General features: G+C 42.1%; 1 protein-coding gene and 1 non-coding gene across 2 annotated transcripts in view; one reads left to right on the forward strand and one right to left on the reverse strand.

The window, feature by feature from the left end:
• The window catches only part of LTA4H (leukotriene A4 hydrolase), a 39175-nt gene extending 15967 nt beyond the window's left edge, over positions 1–23208 (reverse strand). The window contains exons 1-9 of the mRNA XM_069095193.1: positions 22959–23208; positions 17937–18067; positions 14534–14654; positions 12994–13062; positions 11430–11534; positions 6223–6275; positions 4646–4718; positions 4132–4272; positions 3178–3201 (exon numbers count right to left, since the gene is read on the reverse strand). Of these exons, the coding sequence (XP_068951294.1) occupies positions 3178–3201; positions 4132–4272; positions 4646–4718; positions 6223–6275; positions 11430–11534; positions 12994–13062; positions 14534–14654; positions 17937–18067; positions 22959–23117 (876 nt within the window). The 5' untranslated portion in view covers positions 23118–23208. The remainder of the gene's footprint in view (positions 1–3177; positions 3202–4131; positions 4273–4645; positions 4719–6222; positions 6276–11429; positions 11535–12993; positions 13063–14533; positions 14655–17936; positions 18068–22958) is intronic.
• Positions 23209–23714: 506 nt separating this feature from the next.
• Positions 23715–23786, forward strand: TRNAD-GUC (transfer RNA aspartic acid (anticodon GUC)). The gene has a single exon. It is a non-coding gene; the product is annotated as a tRNA-Asp (tRNA).
• Positions 23787–24010: the final 224 nt, after the last annotated feature.

Genomic DNA, 24010 nt, shown 5'->3' on the forward strand with positions numbered 1-24010 from the left:
AGAGTGTGTGGAAACTTCAGAGGGGGCACCCAACTAACAACTTTGGCATCTGAGAAAACCCCAGCAATTGGGACAAAGCTCCTGTCTGGTAGCAGAGTCCTGCTGTGGCAAAAGCTCAAAAGTCAAGTAATTGAGTGGCAACATGAGCAGACAAAGGAAGCAAAGCAAGCAGAGCAATCCAACTTTACACTCCTACTTTGGGGACAAAAAGGATCAAAGCATGGAATGGAAGGAAGATAGTGAAGTCAGAACTCCTGCACCAAAACCTTCCAAGAAAAATACGAGCTGGTTACAGGCCACAGAGGACTTTTAGAAGAATTTTGAAAACCAAATAAGAGAAGGGGAGGAAAAATTGGGAAGAGAAATGAGAACAATGCAAGAAAATTATGAAATGAGAATCAACAACCTGACTGAAGAAAATGACACTTTAACAAACAGACTAACTCAAATGGCAAAAGAGGCTCAAAAAGGCAATGAGGAGAAGAATGCCCCAAAAAGCCAAATTTGCCAGATGGAAAAAGAATCTCAAAAGCTCACTGAGGAGAATCATTCCTTCAGAATTAGATTGGAGCAAATGGAAGCTAGTGACTTTATGAGAAATCAAGATGCTGTTAAACAGATCCAAACAAATGAAAGAATAGAAGGCAACGTGAAATATCTCATTGGAAAAACCACTGACCTGGAAAATAGATCCAGGAGAGATCATTTTAAAATTATTGGACTATCTGAAAGCCATGATCAAAGAAAGAACCTAGAAATCATCCTTCAAGAAATTATCAAGGAAAACTGCCCTGATATTTTAGAATGAGAAGGCAAAATAGAGGTTGAAAGAATCCACAGATCACCTCCTCAAAAAGATCCCAATAAGAAAACTCCTAGGAATAGTATAGCAAGGTTCTGGAATTCCCAGATCAAGGAGAAAATATTACAAGCAGCCAGGAAGAAACAATTTGAGTATTGTGGAAATACAATCAGGATAACCCAAGATCTGGCAGCTTCTACAATGAGAGATGGAAAGGCTTGGAATATGGTATTCCAGAGGGCAAAGGAGCTGGGATTAAAACCAAGAATCACCTACCGAACAAAATTGAAAAAAATGAAAACAAAAAAAAAAGTTTCAGGGGAAAATATGGTCATTCAATGGAATAGAGGACTTTCAAGCATTCTTGATGAAAAAACCATAGTTGAATAGAAAATTTGACATTCAGATACAAGAAGCAAGAGAAGAATGAGAAGGTAAACAGGGAAAAGAAATCATAAGGAACTTATCTTACATGAAAAAACGATAATTGTAACTTATGAAACTTTTCTCAGTATGAGAATAGTAGAAGGGAATAGAAATGGGTGTACATATATAATATATATATACACACACACATATGTATGTATGAATACATACATATATATGTCTATATAGGAGGGTATATGGGTATATGAATACATATATGAGTGTGTGTATATATATGTACAGGTATACATAGATAAGAGGGCACAGGACCAATTTAATAGGAAGGGATGATACTTAAAAGGTAAAATTAAGAGGTTAGAGAGGAGTATAATGAAAGGAGATGGGGAGAGACAGAATGGGGTAAACTACCTCATATAGAAGAGGCAAGGGAAAATGGTTACAATGGAGAGGAAGAACAGGAAGGCAAAAGGGAATGGGTCAACCTTATTCTCATTGAATTTGGCTTAGGGAAGGAATGACATACACACTAAATGGGGTATATCACCCTCCAGGAGAGTAAGGGGGAAGGGGATGAGAAGGGGTATGATGGAAGGGAGGGCAGGCTGGGGGGGAGGGAAGATGGAAGCACCCACTTTTGAAAAAGGACAGGATCAAAGTGGAGAATAGAACAAGTGGGAGGTAGGATAGGAGGAAGGGAAATATAGTCAGTCTTTTACAATATATACACTATGGAAATATTTTGCATAGCTACACATGTACAACCTATATTGAATTATCTTCCCAGTAAGGGTAGGTGACAAGGGAGGAAGGGAATGAATCTAGAATTCAAAGTTTTAAAATCAAATGTTTAAAAAATATATATATATATTACTATTATTAATATTACTTTACATGTAACTGGGAAATAAGATATACAGGCACTGGGGCACAGAGATCCACTGTGCCCTACTGGAAAGTTGGAAGGATTATGGAGGAAGATATGAGAGAGAGCATATTGGAAGAAGGGATATCTAGTGGGACTGCTATTTTGGGGTGGTGGGTAGGGGAAAAATGGGCAGAAAATTTGTAACTCAAAATATTGTGGGAATGAATGGTGTAAACTAGAAGTTAATAAAGCATTAAAAAAAAAAAAACCTAGAGCATCATTTGGCCAAAAAGTGAGTAAATACATCTATAAATAAGAAAAGACATTTAGAGGAGTGAGGAATTATTTTTTAAAAAAGTTATAGGGGCAACCAGGTGGCGCAGTAAGAGCATCGGCCCTGGAGTCCAGAGGACCCAGGATTGGTTCCAGCCTCAGATACTTAACACCCACACAAAATAACTGGCTGTGTAACCTTGGGCAAGTTACTTAACCACAATTGCTTTAAAAAAAAAAATTATAGCAATGCTCTTAGTCAAAATCTGGTTGTAGCAGAGAGATAAAGGGGAAAAAAAGATCCCAGAAGTACATCAAAGTATTGACCCCGTCCCTTGACTCTGTTGTGAGGCTGTCAAACAATAATGGCCTTGGGGTTGGGACTCTAGTCTTCTACCGTAAGTAATTTTCCTATTTTTTTCTTCCTTTTGATGGCAAGAGGCAAGAAAACGCGATTTTAGAGATGAGTGGGACTTAGGAAACCACCTAGTTCAACCCTGGAGGAAACACAGGCCCAGACAAATCAAGTGACTCACCCAAAGTCACACAGTTTGCAAGCAGCAGAAATGGGACCTAAAGCAGGGAGACCTCTCTCTATTTGGGGCTCTTTGCACTGTAATATGCTGACTCTTCCTATTTCTGACTACTAAAAATTCAAAACACCCCACTACATAAATCATATGAAAAAATAAAACTAAAGCAGATAGTCAATTGTAGCCTAAATTAAATACTGCTAATAATTTTTATTTAACGTATCTCTATTATTTAATAACATGATAAAGGAGCACAAAGTTGGGCTGACAGAACAGTTCTGTACACTGAGAACATGGTAAAAGAAACCTTGACTTACATTGGAGAGTGACTTGTCACCTGCCTGAAATACAAAAAGAGAAAGTTACCTTTAGGTCAGAAATGAAATTTCCAAATGGATCTAAAGATAAGTTGTATTTATTATATCTCATGCTATGGAATTAAGAACCATTGGAATTCTGTGACTGGGGATAAAGGAGACACCTGAAGAGAGAAAAAAGTGGATGCAAGGCAGACCACTGAGTTCCTGACCCCATCTCCTTCATTATGGGCGGGAGTCTCAAACATTAATCCCCAATATAAAGCTTCTTCTTTCAGGTCTTTTCTTGTATTGGTTATTTTCCATCTCTTCTTTCCCTCCTCCCCAAAAGACAGTATTGAAAACGAACAAGTGGGGACGGCCAGGTAGCACAGCGAGTAGGAGCACCGGCTCCAGTGTCAGGATGACCTGGGATCGAATCCCGGGCTCAGACACTCAGCACCACACCCAGAAATAACTGGCCGTGTAACCTTGAGCAAGTTACTTAACCCCGATTGCTTAAAAAAAAAAAAAAAAGAAAATGAACAAATGCACATGTTAAACAAAGCCGGTTAAGCGGCCTACTCCCCGGTTCTACTTCTGTGTGCATCTGACACATCACTGGCATGATCGTGGGCTGCTTACATGCCACATATGATTGGTGAAGTGCCACTGTCCAAAAGCTGCCCAAACAACAGAGGTGAATACTATTTTGTTTACTCTTCAAGCAAATTCCAAAATCTTTTGAACTTAAATGTTTTCTCTCCTAAGAAGAGAGGGTTTAAAAAAATTCTTTTGAAAAATGGAGCCATAATAAATAGCTATGATAATCTATAATGAAAAATATGTTAACTAAAATTAGGTAAGTGAAAATACTTGTTTCTATGACACAAAGACTCCAAGGTTCTTCCCATTTCGTTATGTTTCTGAGAATGACCTAATAACAACCTCAAATTGTATAATATTAGCACTTACCAATAAAGTGGGTGTCACAAAAGTAAGGCAAGGATTTTCCATACCACCATAAGGGAAGGAAGGTGGTAAGACCAGCAAGTCATACTGTCCCCAAACATAAGGTCCTCCCAGATCTTCTGCAATTTTCAACATTCGTTCAGTCTGGAGAAAGTAATTCAGATTGTTTTCAGTAAAAGCTTCTATTTAACATTACACTTAACAGCTACATATTATTTAATAAGATGCCATATTCACTTCCCCTAATTTCTTCACAGAGGTGAAAGACTATGGGTGTGGAACACTGTATATATTATGTCAGAATTTTTCAACATGGTTCATTTTGCTGAATTTTTTCACCTCCTTTTCATTCCGGGAGGGGCAAGGAGGAGGAATACATTAAGAAGTACACATAATATAAAAACAAAAGATGATAACAACATTTTGTTTAAGAAAATAAGATATATTTACATAATTCTGTTGACCACAAAAATAACTTAAAATTAATCATAACTATTAAAAGAAATCAATCACCAACCTCAGAAAATTCCAAAGCAGACTTTTCCACCTGTTCCTTCTCAGACCACACCAATGTTCTTGGGCCAATCTTTCTGTAAAATCAAACTTGAGTAAGTTTTAAATATTCAAACACATCTTTTGATCAAATACCCTACACTGCAATGGGTAAGAAGGACTGACGGGAAAACAATGAAGAGGAGGTGGGTCCTTCACACAAAACTAATGCTCTTCATATGGTTACTGGTCCACTGTTCTAAAGGGAGGCAAGGCCTGGCACAGAAGAGGAGTGAGACATAAGTGCCCGCCTGGGATTATGTAGGCCCTGGGTAAGGATCCCAGAGGAGTGTGGGCACATTCTTTCCCCTCCCCGTCCAGGCAGGTAGCTAGCTAGAAGTAAATTACTTTTTTTTTTTTGGAGGCAATTAGGATTAAGTGACTTGCCCAGGGGCACAGAGCTAGCAAGTGTCTGAACCTAGATTTCAACTTAGGTCCTCCTGACTCCAGGGCCAGTGGTATATCCACTGCCACTTAGCTGCCTCTAAAAGTTTCTTAATTCGGGGTCTTGAACTTTTAAAAAAAATTCAGTAACTATAATTGGTTCCCTTTGTAATCCTATATATTTTCTCTCATCCATTTAAAAACATGATTCTGAGAAGGGATCCATCCACAGGCTTCCCTAGATTCTGCCAAAGGGATCCAGAATGCAAGGAAGGTTAAGGACCCTTGTTCTATTTAGAGAAACAGAATTTTAGCTGAGCAACTAATAGATAGGTACAGAATTCAGGAAAATGAATTCTTCTCCACACCTCCAGGGTGCCACACCAATGAGACCTGAAGGGGCAAGTAGCACCAAACACTTGTCAAGCTTTTGTCAACCATTATGTCTCTCCTTGAATAGTAACTAAACTACAAAGTATCTTCTCCATGTAATCTCTCATTAAAATGGGTTAGAATAGTCACAGTAAGAATAAAACAAAAACAATCTGCTTTTCCCCCCTCTATAAGTCTGCGCATGCTGCCATCTGTAGATCTGCACTTCAGTATCTGAGTATAAAGTGATGGGTTTGTTACTACTACTGTTGGCTTGAGACCATATTCCAAAAAAGAGATCAGAAATGTCCCCATCCTACTGTTTGGCAGAAGTGGCAGGTCCCCTGGTATGATACATTGTATGTTTTCAGACTTTTTCAATGGACTGATCAGTTTTGCTGATTTTAGTTATGAGATGGCTCGCTGGGAGGTGAGAGAGACAGGGACACTAGGAGAAATTCTGGTGATGTAAAAAACAAAAGACACAAGTAAGAATTTATTTTTAAAAATTAAACTGTGGGAAAATGTGAACGAGGGGGCTAGCTAGCTCAAGCAAATAAAGACTGCTACAGAAGCAGGGTGAGAGTGCAATACCTGGTAAATCTAAATTTGTATTTCATATTCAAAATGATTAAGATCTTCTTCAAAGGGGAGTGTGTATTTTAAAGAACAAGTGAACAAGCCACTAATTATTAATATCCATGAAAAAGTTCAGGGGGCTAATTCATCTTGCTGCCCCAAGTCTGATGTTCCCATTGACTTCAAGTCAAATACAAAAATGCTCACCTGCTTTCTAAGGCCCCAACGACAAGAGCGATCAGATAGCATGGTATTGGTACCTGTGGGAGGCAAAAGGCCAAACATTCACATTACAATCCAAAAACTAGCAGCGTGGGAGCCTATGGATGTGCAAAAATGAAATAAATCTCACTTCCTAGGAGAACACAAAGCAAGGGCTTGTACCTGCTTGTCACAAGAAGTTCCCCTTCTGAGGGGCCAAATTACTCCAGCTCCTGACACAGCCCGTTTCAAGATGAACTCACCTCAGTATTATTGTGCAATTTATGTCATTAGGAGATAATGATGACAACATACTGTAAACATCTCTTAAAAACAAAAGGCTGGGGGCGGCCAGGTGGCTCAGCGAGTAAGAACACCGGCACCAGTGTCGGGATGACCTGGGGATCAAATCTGGGCTCAGATACTTAGCACCCACCCAGAAACACCTGGCCGTGTATCCTTGAGCAAGTTACTTAACCCCAATTGCTTTTTTTTGTTTTTAAAAAAAGGCTATTCTAAATTTTCCCTTTGTTTTATTAGAATGTTACTTACCTCCAAAGGTAGCAGGTATTTGGTCTCTATTGTTTTATTACTAATTATCATAGGAACACAAAAGTTTCCAGAATTCCAAAAGCATCTGACCCACTTCCCACTTCCTGTTCCAGCATTTCTAGTTTTACAAAATGTCTTTTTATGTTAGCTTGAGGTATTTTAGGGGAAAAACCCCACAGATAAATCCATTCTTTACTTAAAGGGTTTTTATAAGACAGGACTTCTGGTGTGATACATTTAGAAACACACTTGACATAGAAACTGTATGTGCCCAGTACATGCGAATCCTCAACATTTACCACAGAACTTCAGAGCTGGGAAACACCAAAGAAGTCATTGAGTCCCAGATCGTCTTGAAGGAAGGGGGAGGGGCTCATCCAGACTCCACCAGAAGACTTCCAGGGGTAGGGGAATCCTGTCTCCTGAAGGAGCCCATTCCCCTTGAGACATCTCTCATTATCAGCAACTTTCTGCTTTAAGCCTAGTTAAAATATGAAGCTTCAAAACCTTTTCTGTAGCTTTTCCCAGCAGAACTGGTCTAACCCCTTTACTACCTTTCATCAAGACAGCTATCCTGTCCCCTTAAGTCTCCCCTTCTCTGGACTAACATCTTCTCTTTTTTCAACTAAGCCTTCCGTGGGATGGTCTCCAGTGCTCCAACCATTCCAGCTTCCACTGCCCCCTCCACCCTCAGGAAGCACCCTAGTTTGACAATGTCCTTCCTAACACACTGTGCTCAGAGCTAAATCCAGATAATGGAAGTCCTTTGGTTCAACATAAGGAAGACCCTCCCCAAAACAGGAGCAATATGAAAACAATGGCCACCCTGAAGGTAAAGACATTGATTGCCATCATCAGAAACATGTAAGGCGAGGTGATTATTAAGTCATTTCCAGTCACATCTAACTCTTTGCGACCCCATTTGGGGTTTTTTTGGCTAAGATAATGGAGAAATTTGCCATTTCCTTCTCCAGATCATTTTACAGATGAGGAAACTGATGCAGACAGGGTTAAGTGACTTGCCCTGAGTCACACAGCCAATAAATGTCTTGAGGTCAGATCTGAAGTCTATCTGAGTTCAGGCCCCCTGCTCTATCCACTGCACCACTCAGCAGCCCTAAGGAGAAGCTGAGTGACCATTTTGCAGAGATGTGTGGTATAGTGAAAAATGTATGCTTCAGGGAGGGCCTGGGCTAGAAGGTTCTGAGGTACTTTCCAACGCGGAGACTCTGGGATCCCTTTCCTGGTCAAAGTAGAAGGAGCAGGAGAAAGTATTTAAGAAAATTCACAGCCCCAGAACCACCACTTAAAAGAAAAGGGTATTCTAAATACAAATATTAATTTTAGATCTGTCCATAAACAGGCTTATGCTTTTCTCTCCACCAGCACTACCAAGGCTTGTCTTAGCATATAATTAATAGAATGCCATGCAAGAATCTGGTCTCCAGGGGCGGCTAGGGGACGCAGTGAATCTCTAGAGCAACCAGCCCTGGAGTCAGGAAGACCTGAGTTCAAATCCAACCTCAGACACTTAGCACAAAAACTAGCCGTGTGACCTTGGGCAAGTCACTTAACCCCAACTGCCCTCCAAAAAACAAAACAAAAAAAAAGAATCTGGTCTCCATTCAATGACAAAAGGTCCCAGCATGCTGGGTGGCCTCCTGCATTTGATCTGTAGAACGGGATGGACAAAAGCCTTACAGCCTAAGCAGGAAAGGATGAGTTGCAATCTGCATGTGTGAAGGAAGTTCATACACCAAAGAGATCACAGATCCAATGGAATAAAGGTCACAACAAATACAAAGACTTCAAAGAAAGGAGGAGAGAATTAGCAAATAATGCAGAGAGAAGAACAATACACAGAACAATGACAACTGGGAAAGTCAAGGCAAAGAGGCTAGGGCTGAACCTGGGATTGCTCTGGTGCAAGGGCCTCCCAGATGAGAAGACTCCTTCTACCAAGGCAGGTCACCACCTTCTCTAAAATTAAGAAAAATCCTAGCTAATAATGCTTTAAAGTTTGCAAGGTACTTCATGTACATTACAGCTCAGTTCTGATTAGTACAAATAATGAATACACTGAAGTGGTACACGCTTCTAATTTCCACTGCGAGAAGGTCTATTTGTATAAAATGTAGTAACTGGTTTCTAATGGAAATAAAGAATGAGAATTCAAATGATTTGGCCCTTTGAGGAAATTCAGCACCCACACTAACTGGGAGCTAGCTGAATCTCATTTGAAACTCACAACCCTAGGATGTAGATGCTATTATTATCCTCATTAATAATATTTATTACCATTATTTAATCTCAAGAAATTGAGGCAAATGGCTGTTAAATGACTTGCCCAGGATCACACAGTTTCTAAGTGTCTGAAACAGTATTTGAATTCAGGTCTTCCTGACTCCCAGTTCAGCCCTCTGCTCACTGTACCACCCAGACGCCTCATTACTTTACAGTCTTAGACAGCCGTCCAGCACACTGAGAGGAGTGACCTGCCCAAGATTATATGGCCAGGCTGTATCAGTAGCAAGACTTGAACACAGGTTTCCCTGCAATGGGCAGAGAAGCTGGCTCGTTCTCTACCACACCACGCTGTCTCTAGGTAAATAAAGACAACAAAAAATAACAATGAATCTCCAGCCAAATACATTGGACAGGGCTGGTGCAGCTACCCTAGTAAGGTTAGAGTACAAAGTCATGCTTGCTTTGAACAAATAAATGACCAAAGAGTCTGGGGGCTTGTGCTGACCTGATGCATCATTGTGTACCTTGTCCCTGCACCCGTGGGGCCTCTGGGCCTTTGAGGAACCTTCCTCTGTGTGACTGGGAGAGCTTTCTTCTTCTCATCCTCAGAACCATGTCACCAGACCAAGCTCTGACCACTTCCAAACCACAGGTCTGCCCAATAGACTTCCTTCCCCTTCTCCTACCACCCTGCTTCCCATCACCTTTCCAACTCTTGCTTTATTCATGTGTTGTCTTCCTCTTTTAGAACGGAAGCTTCTTGAGAGCAGGCACTGTCTTTCTGGCTTGTTTTTGTATTCCCAGTACTTAGCATAGTGCCTGGCACACACAGTAAGTATTTAATAAATGCTCTTCGTTCGTTCATTCGTTCATTCATTCATCCATCCATCCATCCATCCATCCATCCATCGATTCCTGTGTCATCTCCCCCTTTAGAATGTTAGCTCAATAAGAGCAGGGGATGCTTTGCTTTTATACTTAGATTCTCAGGGCTTAACACAGAGTTAAACACATGCTAAGTGTTTAATCAATCTTCATTTATCCTTTTGTGCCATTTTACTTAATTGTCATTAGGGCCTATACTTTGCTTTAACTTTGTTTATAAGTTTAAATCCATCTGCGATATGGAAACACACACACACACACACACACACACACACACACACACACACACACACACAGTCCCCAAAAGTCTTGATACAGCTTGAAATTATGAAAGCTTAAAACCACAATCAGACTTTCAAGACAACCTGTTTCCACTAGAATGTGGATGGATATTTCTATATAGAGAACCTCTATCTTCATTTCTCACTTTCATGAGGGTTATCCCTCCAAGCAAAGTTCACACACCTTTACCACCTCACCTACCATTAAATTACTAGAGTCAGGATTTTACAGCTGAAAATGAAACTTCTTCCCACCCCTCTCTCTGAGGTCGCTTAGTTCAGGTCCTTCACTTTGGGGATGAGGAAGCAGAGGCCCAAAAGAAAAGTAGAGGTCACAGGGTCATCCATTCAGAGCTGCCCAAGCTCTCCCTGCAAGCAAGGGAAGAGCTGGGGCTGAGCCAGCTGAGGTTAGCAGAATTACAGTTGGCAGGTAAGAATAAGAGAACAGATAGACAGAAGGAAACACAGAAGGAGATCCACAGTTTTAATATGTAATCACAGATGATAACTTTCCAATGGTTCCCTTCTCTTATATGAAAAAAGGTACTGTTATTGAAGCATAAAATCTAAGTACTCTACTAAAGGTAGAATATATTTTATATGAAAGAAATGTACCCTATAATAAATTTAGTGTTATACAAATTAACATTCAGATACATTTATTATAAAAATAACAAAAGGAAGTCCCTACTGCCTTTGATTAAATCTCTTAAAAGAAAAATTAATTTAGGGGCGGCCAAGTAGCACAGTGAGTAAGAGCACTGGCTCCAGTGTTGAGAAGACCTGGAGATCGAATCCCAGGCTCAGACACTTAGCACCCACCCAGAAACACCTGGCCGTGTAACCTTGAGCAAGTTACTTAACCCCAATTGCTTAGGGGTGGCCAGGTGGCTCAGCAAGTAAGAGCACTGGCTCCAGTGTCGGGATGACCTGGGGATCGAATCCGGGCTCAGATACTCAGCACCACACCCAGAAATAACTGGCCGTGTAACCTTGAGCAAGTTACTTAACCCCGATTGCTTAAAAAAAAAAAAGAAAAAGAAAAATTAATTTCACTGGTGGAACATTTTCTCACTTCCTAAATGAGCAATGAACAGCTGACTTTATCTAAACTTTTGTCTCTGAAGATTAAAAATATAAATTTTCAAAAGAAAATAGGAAAGGGAAACATCCTCATTTTACATACAAACAAAAGGAAAAAAAAAAGGGCAATTCCTTGCAAACATGCTGGCTGTAATAGGACCTTACTTTTTGCGTGAATTTATAGATTTTCCTACTGGAGTCTGCAGGATCAGGGGCTTCTCCATCACGGACGGCACTCATAAGAGCCACCAGTTCATTGGGAACTGATACCTAATCAAAAAGAAATGTGAGGTCCCCATTAGAAACAAAACTCAACCCACAATTATTTAACATATATGTGTATATGTATATATATATATATATATATGTTAGTCTCCCTTTTCCCCCTTCCGTTCTTCTTTAGCTCCGTACTCAGCATATGAAATGGGCAGCAGCCAGTAATTTGGATCAATGTAGACATGAACACCTAAACCTGATCTATGCTTTGACAAAGATTATCCAAGATCATCCCCCTGCTAGGCTTCCACACCCTCAAATGCCCACCTGCTATTTCTTTATAAACAAAAGTGAAATAGACAACATGCCTTTAGCCACCAAACTATGTCATAGGGGTACATCTGAGGACAAGGCATGCATCACTTGAATGGCTATGTATTTTAAAAACATATATATGTATACACACACACACACGCACGCACACTGTTAATACAAAACTGAAATTCTGGACATTGAAACTTTCTAACAGTAAAAATTATCAACGTTAAAATAGCCTGCAAATACCTAAGACATCATTTCTGGCCACATTTATGAAAAGGACAGTAAGCGGTCATAATGGCATGTCCTGAATGCAGTTTCTTCCAGAGCCAAAGCTATGGGCCATCAGGACATTGGAGATGCTCTAGCACCACAATCCCCGGGTCCCAGTTTTCTACAAACACCAGAATTTAGTTCTTAGCCCTAAAGGTTCACTCCATGCCCAAGCAAATGAATTACTCAAATACAAGTTGGGCCTTCAGCATCACTTAGCTGGAGACCATAGGCCCTAATGAGGTTTGAAACCAGGAGTGTAGGGAATCCAAGCTGGAGGCCCAGCACCGACCTTTAGTTATGTAAAACACTAGTTTTGTTGTTGAAATGAGGCAGTGAGGCTCAGAAAGGCTGTGCACTGTCCACTACACAGCTTGGGTTAAGATCCTGGGATTATCAGATACTCAGGAGGGCTCTCACAAGACCCCATTTATTTGGCAAAGCTGATTTGGTTCCTAATTCTGGGCGAGAACCAGAAGAACTGGCCTAAGTCAGAAATGCTTGTCCTTTATGCGATGCCATTATCTGCAATCTATAAAGTCTGTAACTTCCACCTGTAAAGACATCCACACAGATTCTCTGACATCTCTATACATCCAGAGATGTGTCAACTGAGCCTAAAAACACATTTAACCTGGAAAAGGTAGTTGTTTTAAGTTTTAACTATTTTAAAAACTTTTCCCCACTTGGATGTTTTTAACAGGCTCAAGGGTATAAATGCTGATTCAGAACAGTCCTTTCCTTCTGTATTGAGAGTACTGAACACTGACCTCATTGGAATGACTCTAAGTGAAGGCTGAAGTCTCTGTTCACAGCCCCTGGCCTGAATTTAATGTGGCAAACCCTTCTTTAGCTATAAATCTTCATGCAATGATCTAGTCCCAACCATGACCAGAGTTCTGGGGGAGGTGTGATACCTTACCTCAGCACTATAGGTCAGCTTCACCGATGGAGTGTCCTGGCAGGGAAGAATAGCTCTGCAGTGGATGGCCTGGGACACAGGAAGGGAAAGAAGAGACTATTAGCTACCAGGGTTTTTCACAAGACCTTCGAGCCACTCTAACCTAGGCTGTTTAAAGCAAAGGCATGTTTCACAGCAACTTTGGATTTTGATGAATTACCAAAACACAGTTTGTCGATGAATGGAAATGGAACCTCTATTTCCCAGTTTAATATGTGGGTAGATTTTCACGGTTCCACTGAAGAAACAACAGCCTTTCTTCTGTTGATCAATTCCCACCTTTCCTGCAGATATCTGGTCTGTATGTCCTTGTTTGCATACTGTCTACCCCATAGGATGGGGGCTCCCTGGGAGAGACTATCTTTGCTTGGCATATAGCTGGTGCTTAAAAAATGCTTGCTGAGTGACTGAGTGCCGTTTCAAAAGTTTTCAGTCCTGGGGTGAACTTTAGGATGGCAAATAAGGGAGGACTGAGCTCCCCCCCTTCCCCAATCCTAACATCTTCATTCATACTGTATCTTATTAAAAAATGGATCCTTCCTTCTGACATCCATCTGGCCCAGTGCTTCCTTCAAGGTCTAAAGGTTTGTAGAACTTTTGACTTTATCCTCGTATCATGAAGTCAATGGATGCTGTTACTTGATCCCATAAGCCCATGTTTGTAGATAACCATTTTGGGAGAGAGGGTGGAGAGAAATTCTGACTCCCTACCACCTCTCAGGAGAGCCACACGAATCCCAGGTTCTACCAGGAAAGCCAAACACCAGCCTGCCCCTATGCAGAGACCTAGAAGAGTCCTCAGAGATGAAGCAGAAATTCCCTGTTTATATAGAGGCACCCAAATGGCCATCTGCCTCCAAAGAGAAAAAGACCACTCTTCCTTAGCCCTTCCAGTCTCCCTACCAAGTTTCCTCACCCTACTCCAGCTGCCACTCAACTGCCCAAGTGACCTCCCTAAAACATGGGTTTGACTTTGCCACCCCTCCACTTAATAAACTTCAGCGACTCCCTAGCACTTCAAAGATCAAATATAAAGCTCCATGTTTGGTGTTCAGAAACCTTCCTAATCTACCCCTCAACCCTTCCCCTAACATGTAGCTATAATGTTGTAACACTGGCCTTTTGGATCACAAGACATGCCATCTCCAGACTCCAGGCATTTTCTCTTGCTGTACCCCATGCCTGGAATGCTCTCTCTCCTCACCTCTGCCTCCTGGCTTCCTTCAAGAGCCAGCTCAAATCCCCCCTTCTTTCTACAGGAAGCCTTAATTCTAGGGCCTTCCCTCTAGATTACATCCTATGCCTCTTCCCATAGCTTGTTAGTTTGCATGTCGTCTCCCTCAATAGAGCACAAGTTCCTGGAAAGCAAGGCCTATCTTTTACCTTTCTTTGTGTTTTTGACACTTAGTACAGTGCCTAACACAGAGTAGGCACCCAATAAATGTTGACTGACTGACTGGCATCCTGACAACTCTATTAACTCTATTAAGATCCCTCTCACCTGGCACTGGCTGAAAAGATAGGGGTGCTTCTTTCCAGATGTCTGCTCAGGAGTAAGCCACTGCAGAGCTGAAGATTGGGGGGACGTCTCATAGGAAATCTCCACAACTACTTCCTGCTTTCTGCAGGAAAAAAAACACACACACATGAGGAGCCTATAGCTGGGATGCAGCTAGAGCTAAAAGGTGCTGGGAAAGAACTCTGGGATTGAGAGCACAAATACTGAGTTAATGTGATAGCTTCTGGAACATTCTGCTTCATTAAAAAAAAACAACCATGCCAAAAGACCCGTTGAAACTGCTCTTAAGTCCTTTGCAGTGAAGATCAGCAAAGAGGCTTCTAGGAGATGTCTCTTTTAGGAGAGCCCCACATCGGGAACTCCTTTATATTTCAAGTTCTGTTTTCAAGTGCAAAAATTGTAGAATGATCAAACCACAGAGTAGGGATTCTTAGCCTGGGGGGGGGGTGGTCTATGGACTTGATGTTTAAATATCTGGATGTCTCTCTTCCCCTATAACTGATGTCCTGTGTAATACCATGTACTTTATTTTATGAATTTAAAAACATGACTCTGAGAAGGGTTTCCCCAGATGACCAAAGGGCCCAACAAAGGTGAGGAATCCCCACTGCATAGCAAATATTAAGCTGGAATAATGGTCATATTTGGTCATGCTTTTCTACCCTCCAGTAAGAGATAAAACCAAACTTTCTCATGGCCCAAAGCAAACGTGAAGGGGTCTTCTCTACATATGACTCTATATGTTAAAAGAAAAGTGAAAGGAAGCAGAAATCACACCTCCATCACTTCTGTGCAATGCAGACTCTTGGTGAATCACAACAGCATTCAATGGATGCCAACAAATGAACAAAGAGCTCTGTTAGACAATCAGAGTAGGAGTTATCTAGACAAGGGGCTTCAGACCTGAGTTCTAGGACTAGCACTGTCACTGAAATCATATGACCAGCCAGAGCAGGACTGGTCAGGAATCTGAGGCAAAGGAGCTGACACACTGAAGTTTGTGTCTCTAAAGTCAAGGGAGAAGCAAATATTAAGTAAGAGTATGTGGTCAACAGTGTTGAATACTGTATAGAGGTCAAGGGAGTGAGAGCTTTAAGCATGGCTTGTGGACTTGGCCATCAGAGGGAGGTTATTAGTGACATCTGAGAGGGAAATCTGAGTTCACTGTGGGAACAGCCAGGCTACAAGAAGTTGATGAGGGAACAGGTGTAGAAGAAGTGGAGGCATTGGGTGTAGACTACTTTCTCAAGAAGTCTGGCAGTAAAAGAAAACAAAGATATAGAACCAGGTACAGGGAAGGAGGGTCAAAAGCAGAATTTCCCTGGGAGTGGATAAGCCTGAGCTTATCCTGTGAGTAGACAGGAGTCAAGGACAGAGGAGATTCAAATTATTCAAAAAAATAAGAAATAGAATTATTTATAGCTGCTATGTTTTCTTTTGGTGGCAAAGGAAACTAAGGGAATACCCATTACTTTGGGAACGAGTGAACAAATTATGGTATGTGAATATGATGGAGCACCATTGTACAATAAGAAATGATGAAAGCGATGGTTGCAGAGAAACCTAGGAAGACCTATATGAACTGATGCAGAGGGAGGTGAACAAAATCAGAAGAAAAAAAATCTACACAATAGCAACATAGTAAGGACAGGAAACTCTGAAAGTCTTAAGAACTCTGATCAATGCAATAACCAACCATAAGTCCAGAGAACCCATGATGAAGTAGGCCACCCAGCTCCAAACAAAAAGGTGATGGACTCAAGGGACAGACTGAGACTACAGAGTATCCCAAAAGTCAAAATGTAGTTTTAGATGTCTACATCTAGAGAAAGAACAGAGTTTGAACCCAGACTGAAGCAAACTACCTGCTCTTCTTTTACTTGTTTGGTTTTGTTTCCTCTTTCCCATTGTTTATTCCATCTGTTACAATCCTTTTTTATAACCTGACTAATGCCTAATGTGAAAGTACTAGCAGATATTATACTTGATTATATGTCGCCATGGGGGGAGGGGGGGAGGAAGAGAAAATCTGAAACTCAAGGAATTGTGGAAATGAATCTTGTAAACTAAAAGTAAATTAATAAAGACCAAAAAATAAAAATAAAAAATTTTTTTTAAAAAGTGTAGTTTTAGATGCTAATAGTTTTATTAACTTAAAACAGCACCATGACTTTTAGGACACCCTGTATATATTTTTGGACACAGCCAATGTAGAAACTGGTTATGTTTGACTATGCATATCTGTTATAAGGATTTGGTTCTTCTTCTTTCTTTCACGGGGTGGGGGAAGGGGAAGAGACAGAAAATTAATTTTTGTTCATTTAAAAAAATTAAATTTGAAAAAATGAATAAAGACAGTAAGGGGGTGATTTTCCTCAGAATGGTTCTACCCATCTTGCCCAGGCTGGAAATGCAGGGGCTATTCACAGGCATGGTTCACCTCTTCTTTAGCAAACTGGTGGCACCTGATCACTGGGAATCACCATATTAATACCAAAACCATAAAACTGGTGGTCTTAGTCCACTGTACCACAGCACTCCTGCCAGCCTCAGCCAAGACTGCAGGCATGTACCAGCATGTACCACCATGCCCAGTTAGGTCCTAGGGGAGGTAGGAAGAGATGGGACTGGGCACAGACAGGGGAGATCAGACTATGCGAGAAAGATGGATACTTTTTCTGTAACTGGAAAGGAGTAAAGAATGGGTGAGAAAAAGTTTTGAGGAAAGGAGAAGGGGACTTGAAAGAACTCAGGTGGCCTCAATCCTCTTAATGAAGTAAGAGGATATATCAGCTAACTTAGGAAAATTAGTACAACTGGTAGTTTCATTATAAATGGGTTATTTTTATCAGTGAAACAGAAGAATTGTGGAGGGATGACCCCAACAACAGCCAAAAATGGCAGTGAATTGGAACTGGAAACCTGGAGACCTGAGTTCTAATCCTGGCTCTACTAATCAATTGTATAACCACACTCAGTTTCCTCAACTATAAAGTGGGGGGAACTGAGCTAAATGATCTCTGAGATTCCTTCTAGCTAATTAATTTTAAACAAATTCCCCTTGTCTTTGCTTTAAAATTTGAGCATGGGGTTTAAGTATTCTTAAAAATTCTTTCCATTATTACTAAGTTATGGTCAGAGCTATCTTTATCTATTTGGTGTGACTTAGCTATGTCAAATCTTTAAATTCAAGTGTTTATACCACTTCCTTCAGATCATCATAAAATCACACACTTGGTACTGTAATTTCCATTTGACCCAGAGACCAAGAAGCAGGAAACACTAGACAGTAATAAAATTATCATGCCAAAAAATGTCTTAAATTTTTTTCCTATAATTAATTTAAGACTCTACTATGAAATACAAGGGAAAGAGATAATCATACTTGCTCAGTGCCACAGGAAGAGTGATTTCCAATGGGGATCCTCTGAAGCTCTGTCTTTCACCCAGAGAGAATTGAACTTCTTGCCCATTAATCACGACTTTTTCTATTTTAAGATCCTTTGTATCCAAAATCTGGAATAAAATCAGTATTTTAAAACTGAGTTATGTAAGAAACATAAAAAGAAATGTGATTTTATGCACCCAAAGAACTGAAGGTTGGATTTATACTATGAGAATTACAGCTGATTATGAAGTTAGATGCTGAGTAAATGAAACGGGGCCAATGAGTCCAAGTATGACCCAAAATTCAAACATATTTAAGTTTCTGGAAGAGGTTTGGTAATAGCTTGGATATAGATAGACATGGCTACAGAGCTGACCTGTGATTTCACCGTAACAGGGAACTCCCTTTAACAATGCAGTTCAGCACCTTCTCTGAAACTTAATCTTATCTTCAAGAGTTACCTAGAACACTTTGAGGTTAACTGACTTAGCCAGGGTAACATAGCCAGCATGTAACAAAGGAGATACACATTTATGGGCTTAGTGTAGTTTTAAGCTTTTAAAGCCTAAATGTTTTAAAACGCACTGAGATTTTTGGGACACCCTGCACAGATAACCATTGGCAATTCTGAAATATCCACGCAAATGCTGGGGTTAGGGACTAGATCAGGGGTGAGGAACCTGCAGCCTGAAGGCCATAGGTGACCCTCTAGGTCCTCAAGGGCAGGTTCCCCACCCCCAGATCTAGTGCTTTTCCCCTAGGCTTATGTTTTCCTCTCTGTGGGGAATACCCCCACCTCCCTCCAACAATGTGTACTCTTGAGAAGTGGTTCTCTAGTCTCAGAATCCCTTTAAACTCTTAAAATTAATGGACCTCCCCCCCGTCAATAGCTTATGTTTATGTAGATGATAGTGAAAGAGTTATTTACTACATTAGAAATTAGACCGTCTTAGTATTATTAAAGTAACTTTGAGGTTACAGTCCCCCTAAAAGGGTCATAAGCACCTACAGGGTCCCTGGACATACTCTGAGAGCTACTGTCTTAGGGAGTTGTCCGGGGCAATGAAAAGTTAAGTAACATGAGCTCAGGATATGAAAGCAGGTCTTCCTGACACTGTGCAGCCTCCTGGCATCAAATCTTAGCCTGCAGCTACAAACCTGATAGGAAGTTTCCAAATAAACTGTTGCTAGCACACTGCTCAGTTAACATTATAGTAAGTGGTGCACAGCCAAAAAAAAAAAAAAAAAGGTAATAGGAAGGATAGGAAAAAAAAAGGAGCCTAGACAGTCCATAATCTGATGATCTATAATTAGCTCCATATAATTAAAAATGTAACCCCATTTATCTTATATTGAATCATCTTAAGATAGAAAGAGAAAGATCTGAGTGGAAATCCTGCCTCCAATAATTAGTAGCAGAGTGACTCTGGGCAAATTTAAAAACAAAATAAACAAACAAAAAAACCTTCTGTGCCTTAATTTCTCCATCTGTAAAATGATGGGGTTGTACCTGATATATAGCCTCTAAGTTCTGTTCCAGTTCTAAAGGTATGATCCTTTGATCATACATTTAAGTTATGCTTTGACTAGTATTATATACAAGTAAAATTCTGGTCTTCCATATGATTCGATGGAGGTTTTTTCTCATTGCAAATTCCACAAGGATGGGAACCTATGTAGTCTTCACCTCCTTTATTTCCTTTATCACTTATCTTAGCATCTCAGATCACAGAGGAAATATTCATTGAATGAATGTGTATGCGACTAGAAAGATGTATGTACAATTCAACCATACAGTAACCTATGGACTGAAGTAGTCTGTGAGTTGGAGATTCACTCCTTAGAAGACTGAGAATGAGTTCTGGGCCACACAAGACGCAGACGGTGGGATGCAATTTGGCCAACTGACTTTTAAGAACTCTGATGATGGGAACACAATGACTCCTAAATAAAGTGCTGGTACCCCAGCAAGTAAGTCATCATTCCTCAGACCTTCCCTAGTACTTTGTACCTTCTACATCTGTTTTTTTTTTGTTGTTGTTGTTCAATCATTTTAGTCTCATCTGACTCTTCATGATCTCATCTGGGGTTTTCTTAGCAAAGATACTGGAAAGGTTTGCCTTTTCCTTCTCCAGCTCATTTTACAGATGGGAAAACCAAGGCAAACAGGGTGGAGTGACTTGCTCAGGGTCACCCAGCTTTAAGTGTCTGAGGCCAGATTTGAACTTAGGAAGAGGAGTCTTCCCAACTCCAGGCCCTGAACAATCCTTGAAGTCTGCCCTGAGTTACAGGAATGAGCAGAAATTAAAATTTATAAATGAAAAAAAGGAAACTTAAAAAAGATTGAACTTCACTGCCTTGATTATTGGAAGCTAAGCATCAGTGCCAGCTTCAGGCTCTAGCTACCAGTGGACCACCACTGTTAGAAGCAGACAAAACATTATTTTTCACTTCATCTAGATCTCAGGCACTGTTAAGCACATTCCCACTGGCTGGGTACTTGGTCCATACTTAATCAAGTAACAGGAAGACTGTCTTCTAAAACCAGATAAAAAGGAAAGACAGCCATAAAAGCAGGCAGCTAACTTGTTTACTCTTAGCTTCCTGCTGTAGGAGCTCAAACTATGAAAGTGCTATAAATCAATGAGTGGCTGTTTCCTTTTCTTAAGGAGTGAAATACCCTATTGAAACAAATTTGCTTTAGCCCTGCCCAGGCCATGTTGCTATCTTAGCAAAAGATATGTTACTTTAAGAAGACCAAAGTACATAACTTGGAAACAAAGTGTACTTTGAGAGAATTACAGGGGACAGCAGGATAGCTGGGGCTCCTGGGTAGAGGAGAAGTACCATGCCTTGTTGTCTGATGATTTTTCACAAAAAGGGCAAACTTAGGCTAATAGGCCTAGAGCTGGCCAGGAGCCTACAGGTCACCCAGAATGGTCTTTTCAGTGTTCCAAGTTCCAGGACCTGGCTTCAAACCTGGCCTCTCTTACTTGGCACCTGTGTCACCCTGGGCCAGTCACTTAACCTTCCCAACCTGGACCTTGATTTCTTCATCTCTAAAACGAGAGGGCTGGATCAATGGCTCTTCTAGCTGGAGACCCTAAACAAAATGACTTGTTCCACAATAAAATGATGGCAAAGGTGGCTGACTTGGGGGACCACTCATCTGTTTACCACTCTATCCAATTTGTTTTAACCTCATACACTGATCTTGCTCTCATCTATAGTGAAGGAATCTTATTACTATGATTTAAGGGGCTCATGTTATAATGTCCAAAAAAAACCCTAACATTAACAGTTGGGGGAAATGGGACAGGCCTTTACATCTGCCTCTAGTTTCTAAAATTCTCCTTTCAGATCCTCAGATGAAAGGTACCTTCTAATTATGAATGAGCATAAATTCTGAGAACATTTAAATATCTGCTACTTCTTCAACAGGCAGCTAAGTGGCCCAGTGGATAGAGTGCTGGGCCTGGATTCAGGAAGACCTGAGTTCAAATGTGGCTTGAGACACCTGATAGCCATGTGACTCTAGGCAAGTCACGTACCTGAGAAAGAAATGGCAAAAACCATTCTAGTATCTTTGCCAAAAAAAACCCATTGTAAGTATGGTCCATGGGTTTATAAAAAGGCAGACATGACTGAACAAATGCTTATTTTCTAATAAGTGTACGATTCAAAGACTTGCTAGTCTTAACTAGAAAGTGGTCTTTAATTACAAGCACAAAAACTGGAGCAATTGAGCAAACACAGACTGAAACATACCTAGAGCCCACAAACTCTGTGCTGGAGGGATGGGGAGGAGTACACAGGGAATGTAGATGGAAAGAGGAGTGGATCAGGAACCAGAGATTCAGATTAGGAAAGTTGGCCTGGCCAAGGCAGACACCAAGAGTTAAGAAAGACCAAGGAAAGGAAGTTGGTGGACACAGGTGACAGGGGGCTGGGGTGACCAGAAATGCTAGAAACACCCAGAAAAAGAGCAAGGGCTCTGAACTGGAGGGAGGAGGGATGCTTAGGGCAGAGAACAAGGAAGGGCTGAGGGAAGAAAACAGGAGTAGGGGGCACAATGGAGAGACCCATCAGAGGTGTGGGTTTGGCTCTTCTAGGTCTCTCCCATGGGTATGAGGAGATGTGAATTGGAAATGAGATGTTGGGGAAGAACAGGGGGTTCCTCCCCACTGTTAAATGTTAATGGAGTGTTTAAAATCCATTTGATTGAAACAGAAGCTTGAGAAGATAGGGAAAGGTATTGGGAGAGCATGATTTGAGGGCTGAGCTGGAAGAGCTGGAAAGGGCTAGGGAAAGGAAATTGGGGATGTAAAGTCTGGGACCAAGGGGCATTTGGGTGGCTTGGGGACAGAAGTGGGAGGCTGAGTTTCAGACAGGAGTTGGGATAGGTTGGGATAGGCAAAAGAGAGGAAGCGGAGGAGAAGAGGTATGTTAGCTTGGGTCCCAGCAGAGTTTGAAAAGGAGGGAATGGGGCTGAGGAAGCTGAGGTTAGAAGGGGATACAATGGGAGTTCCAGTGCCTGCATGTGTAGGCGATCAGTGATGGAGGTAGAGAAAGTGAATGCAAGCTAGCAAGATGGCAATGAGCAAAGGGAACAGGAAGGGTGCTCACAGACCGGATGGGCAATGCCTTGTAAAAGGGACTATACAAATGAGGAAACTGAGGCCGAAAGTGGGGAATGTCAGAAGACATCCGGTCTTCCCCTCTCGTTTTACAGACGGGGAAACTGAGGCCGAGGAAAAGGAAATGACATGTAAAGGGGGGAATGACTTACAAATGAAAGGGGGGAGGGGTCATAGGACCCTAGATCTAGGCCCGGAAGAAACCTAGGAGTTATCTAGTCCTCCCGGCTCGTTTTACAGATGGGGAAACTGAGGCCCCGGGAGCGTCAGTGACTGGCCCAAGGTCACAGGGCCCCAGCGCCATGGGCGGGGCTCGATCGCGGGTCGGCAGCGGGGTCTCGGGGCTGGGTCCGGGGTCGGGGGTCTCGGGGCCCCACCGTACCAGGCTGCGCAGGCTGTCCTCCTGGGAGCGCACCGTGAGCTGGGCCATGGCCCGCAGCGCCCGCCGGGCGAAGTCTACGGTGCAACGCAGGTGCAGGTGAGTGATGTGGCAGACGGAAACCGGCGAGGCCAAGGAGCACCAGTCGGAGGCCTCCGCCATGGCTCGTCCGCTCCGGGGAAGCCGAGAGCCGCACTAACTCCGTCGGGCCGCCCGAGTCCTCCCAGCGGCGAAGGAGGGCGGGGAAAGGCCGGGGCGGGGCGAGGAGGGGAGAACGGGGCATGCCGGGAAAGGAAGTCCGGGAGGGCAGCCGGCAGCGCCGGGCCGCGGGAAGCCAGACTACAAGTCCCGTGGAGCCTCGCGGCTGGGAGGGCCCGTGACTCTCGAGCGGCGGAGTGAGAAGAGCTTTTCAGGTTTGAAGAGAAGGAGGTGTGGCGATGTGCGCCAGGGACAGCTGCTCGCGGGCCCCTCCAGAGGAACATGTCCGCCTGAGTCAGCGGCTGAAAGACCCAGCCGGCTGACGAAGGCGACCCTCGGTATGAGGACACAGAACGGAGGCGGCGGCGAACACAGCAATAAGCGGCCTCCTCACGTGGCCCGCCTTCCCCCTACCGAGTCCCGCGTGTCACTCCGGGCCTCCGCTGACTTGAATTGGCAGCTGGGAGAGATACCTTCTCTCTCATTGGTCTTTTCTAGTTAACGTGGGCGGGGCTAGAATGGCAATGTTATGAAGCCAATTGGCGCCTTTTCATTTCGTCTTCCTCGTTAGTATAGTGGTGAGTATCCCCGCCTGTCACGCGGGAGACCGGGGTTCGATTCCCCGACGGGGAGACATCAATACTTTTTCAACAAATTGAATTAACATAATACAGCAAATAAAAATAATTAATTAAAAATAAACCATAAAATCCAACCATAATCCTTTTCATTGTTGGCCTGACCAAAGAGCAAGGAGACAAAACATCATCAGTCTCACTACTAGTTAGAGAAGTTAGTGAAGTCAGAGAAGCTGGCAGTTATCCAGCAGTGAAGAGAGAGATCCTGTATGGGTAGAT

Source organism: Petaurus breviceps, unplaced genomic scaffold (assembly GCF_028583685.1).
Source record: "Petaurus breviceps papuanus isolate PSGF00001 unplaced genomic scaffold, PetGlider_PUasm1.0 225, whole genome shotgun sequence".
NCBI classification, from domain to species: Eukaryota; Metazoa; Chordata; class Mammalia; order Diprotodontia; family Petauridae; genus Petaurus; species Petaurus breviceps.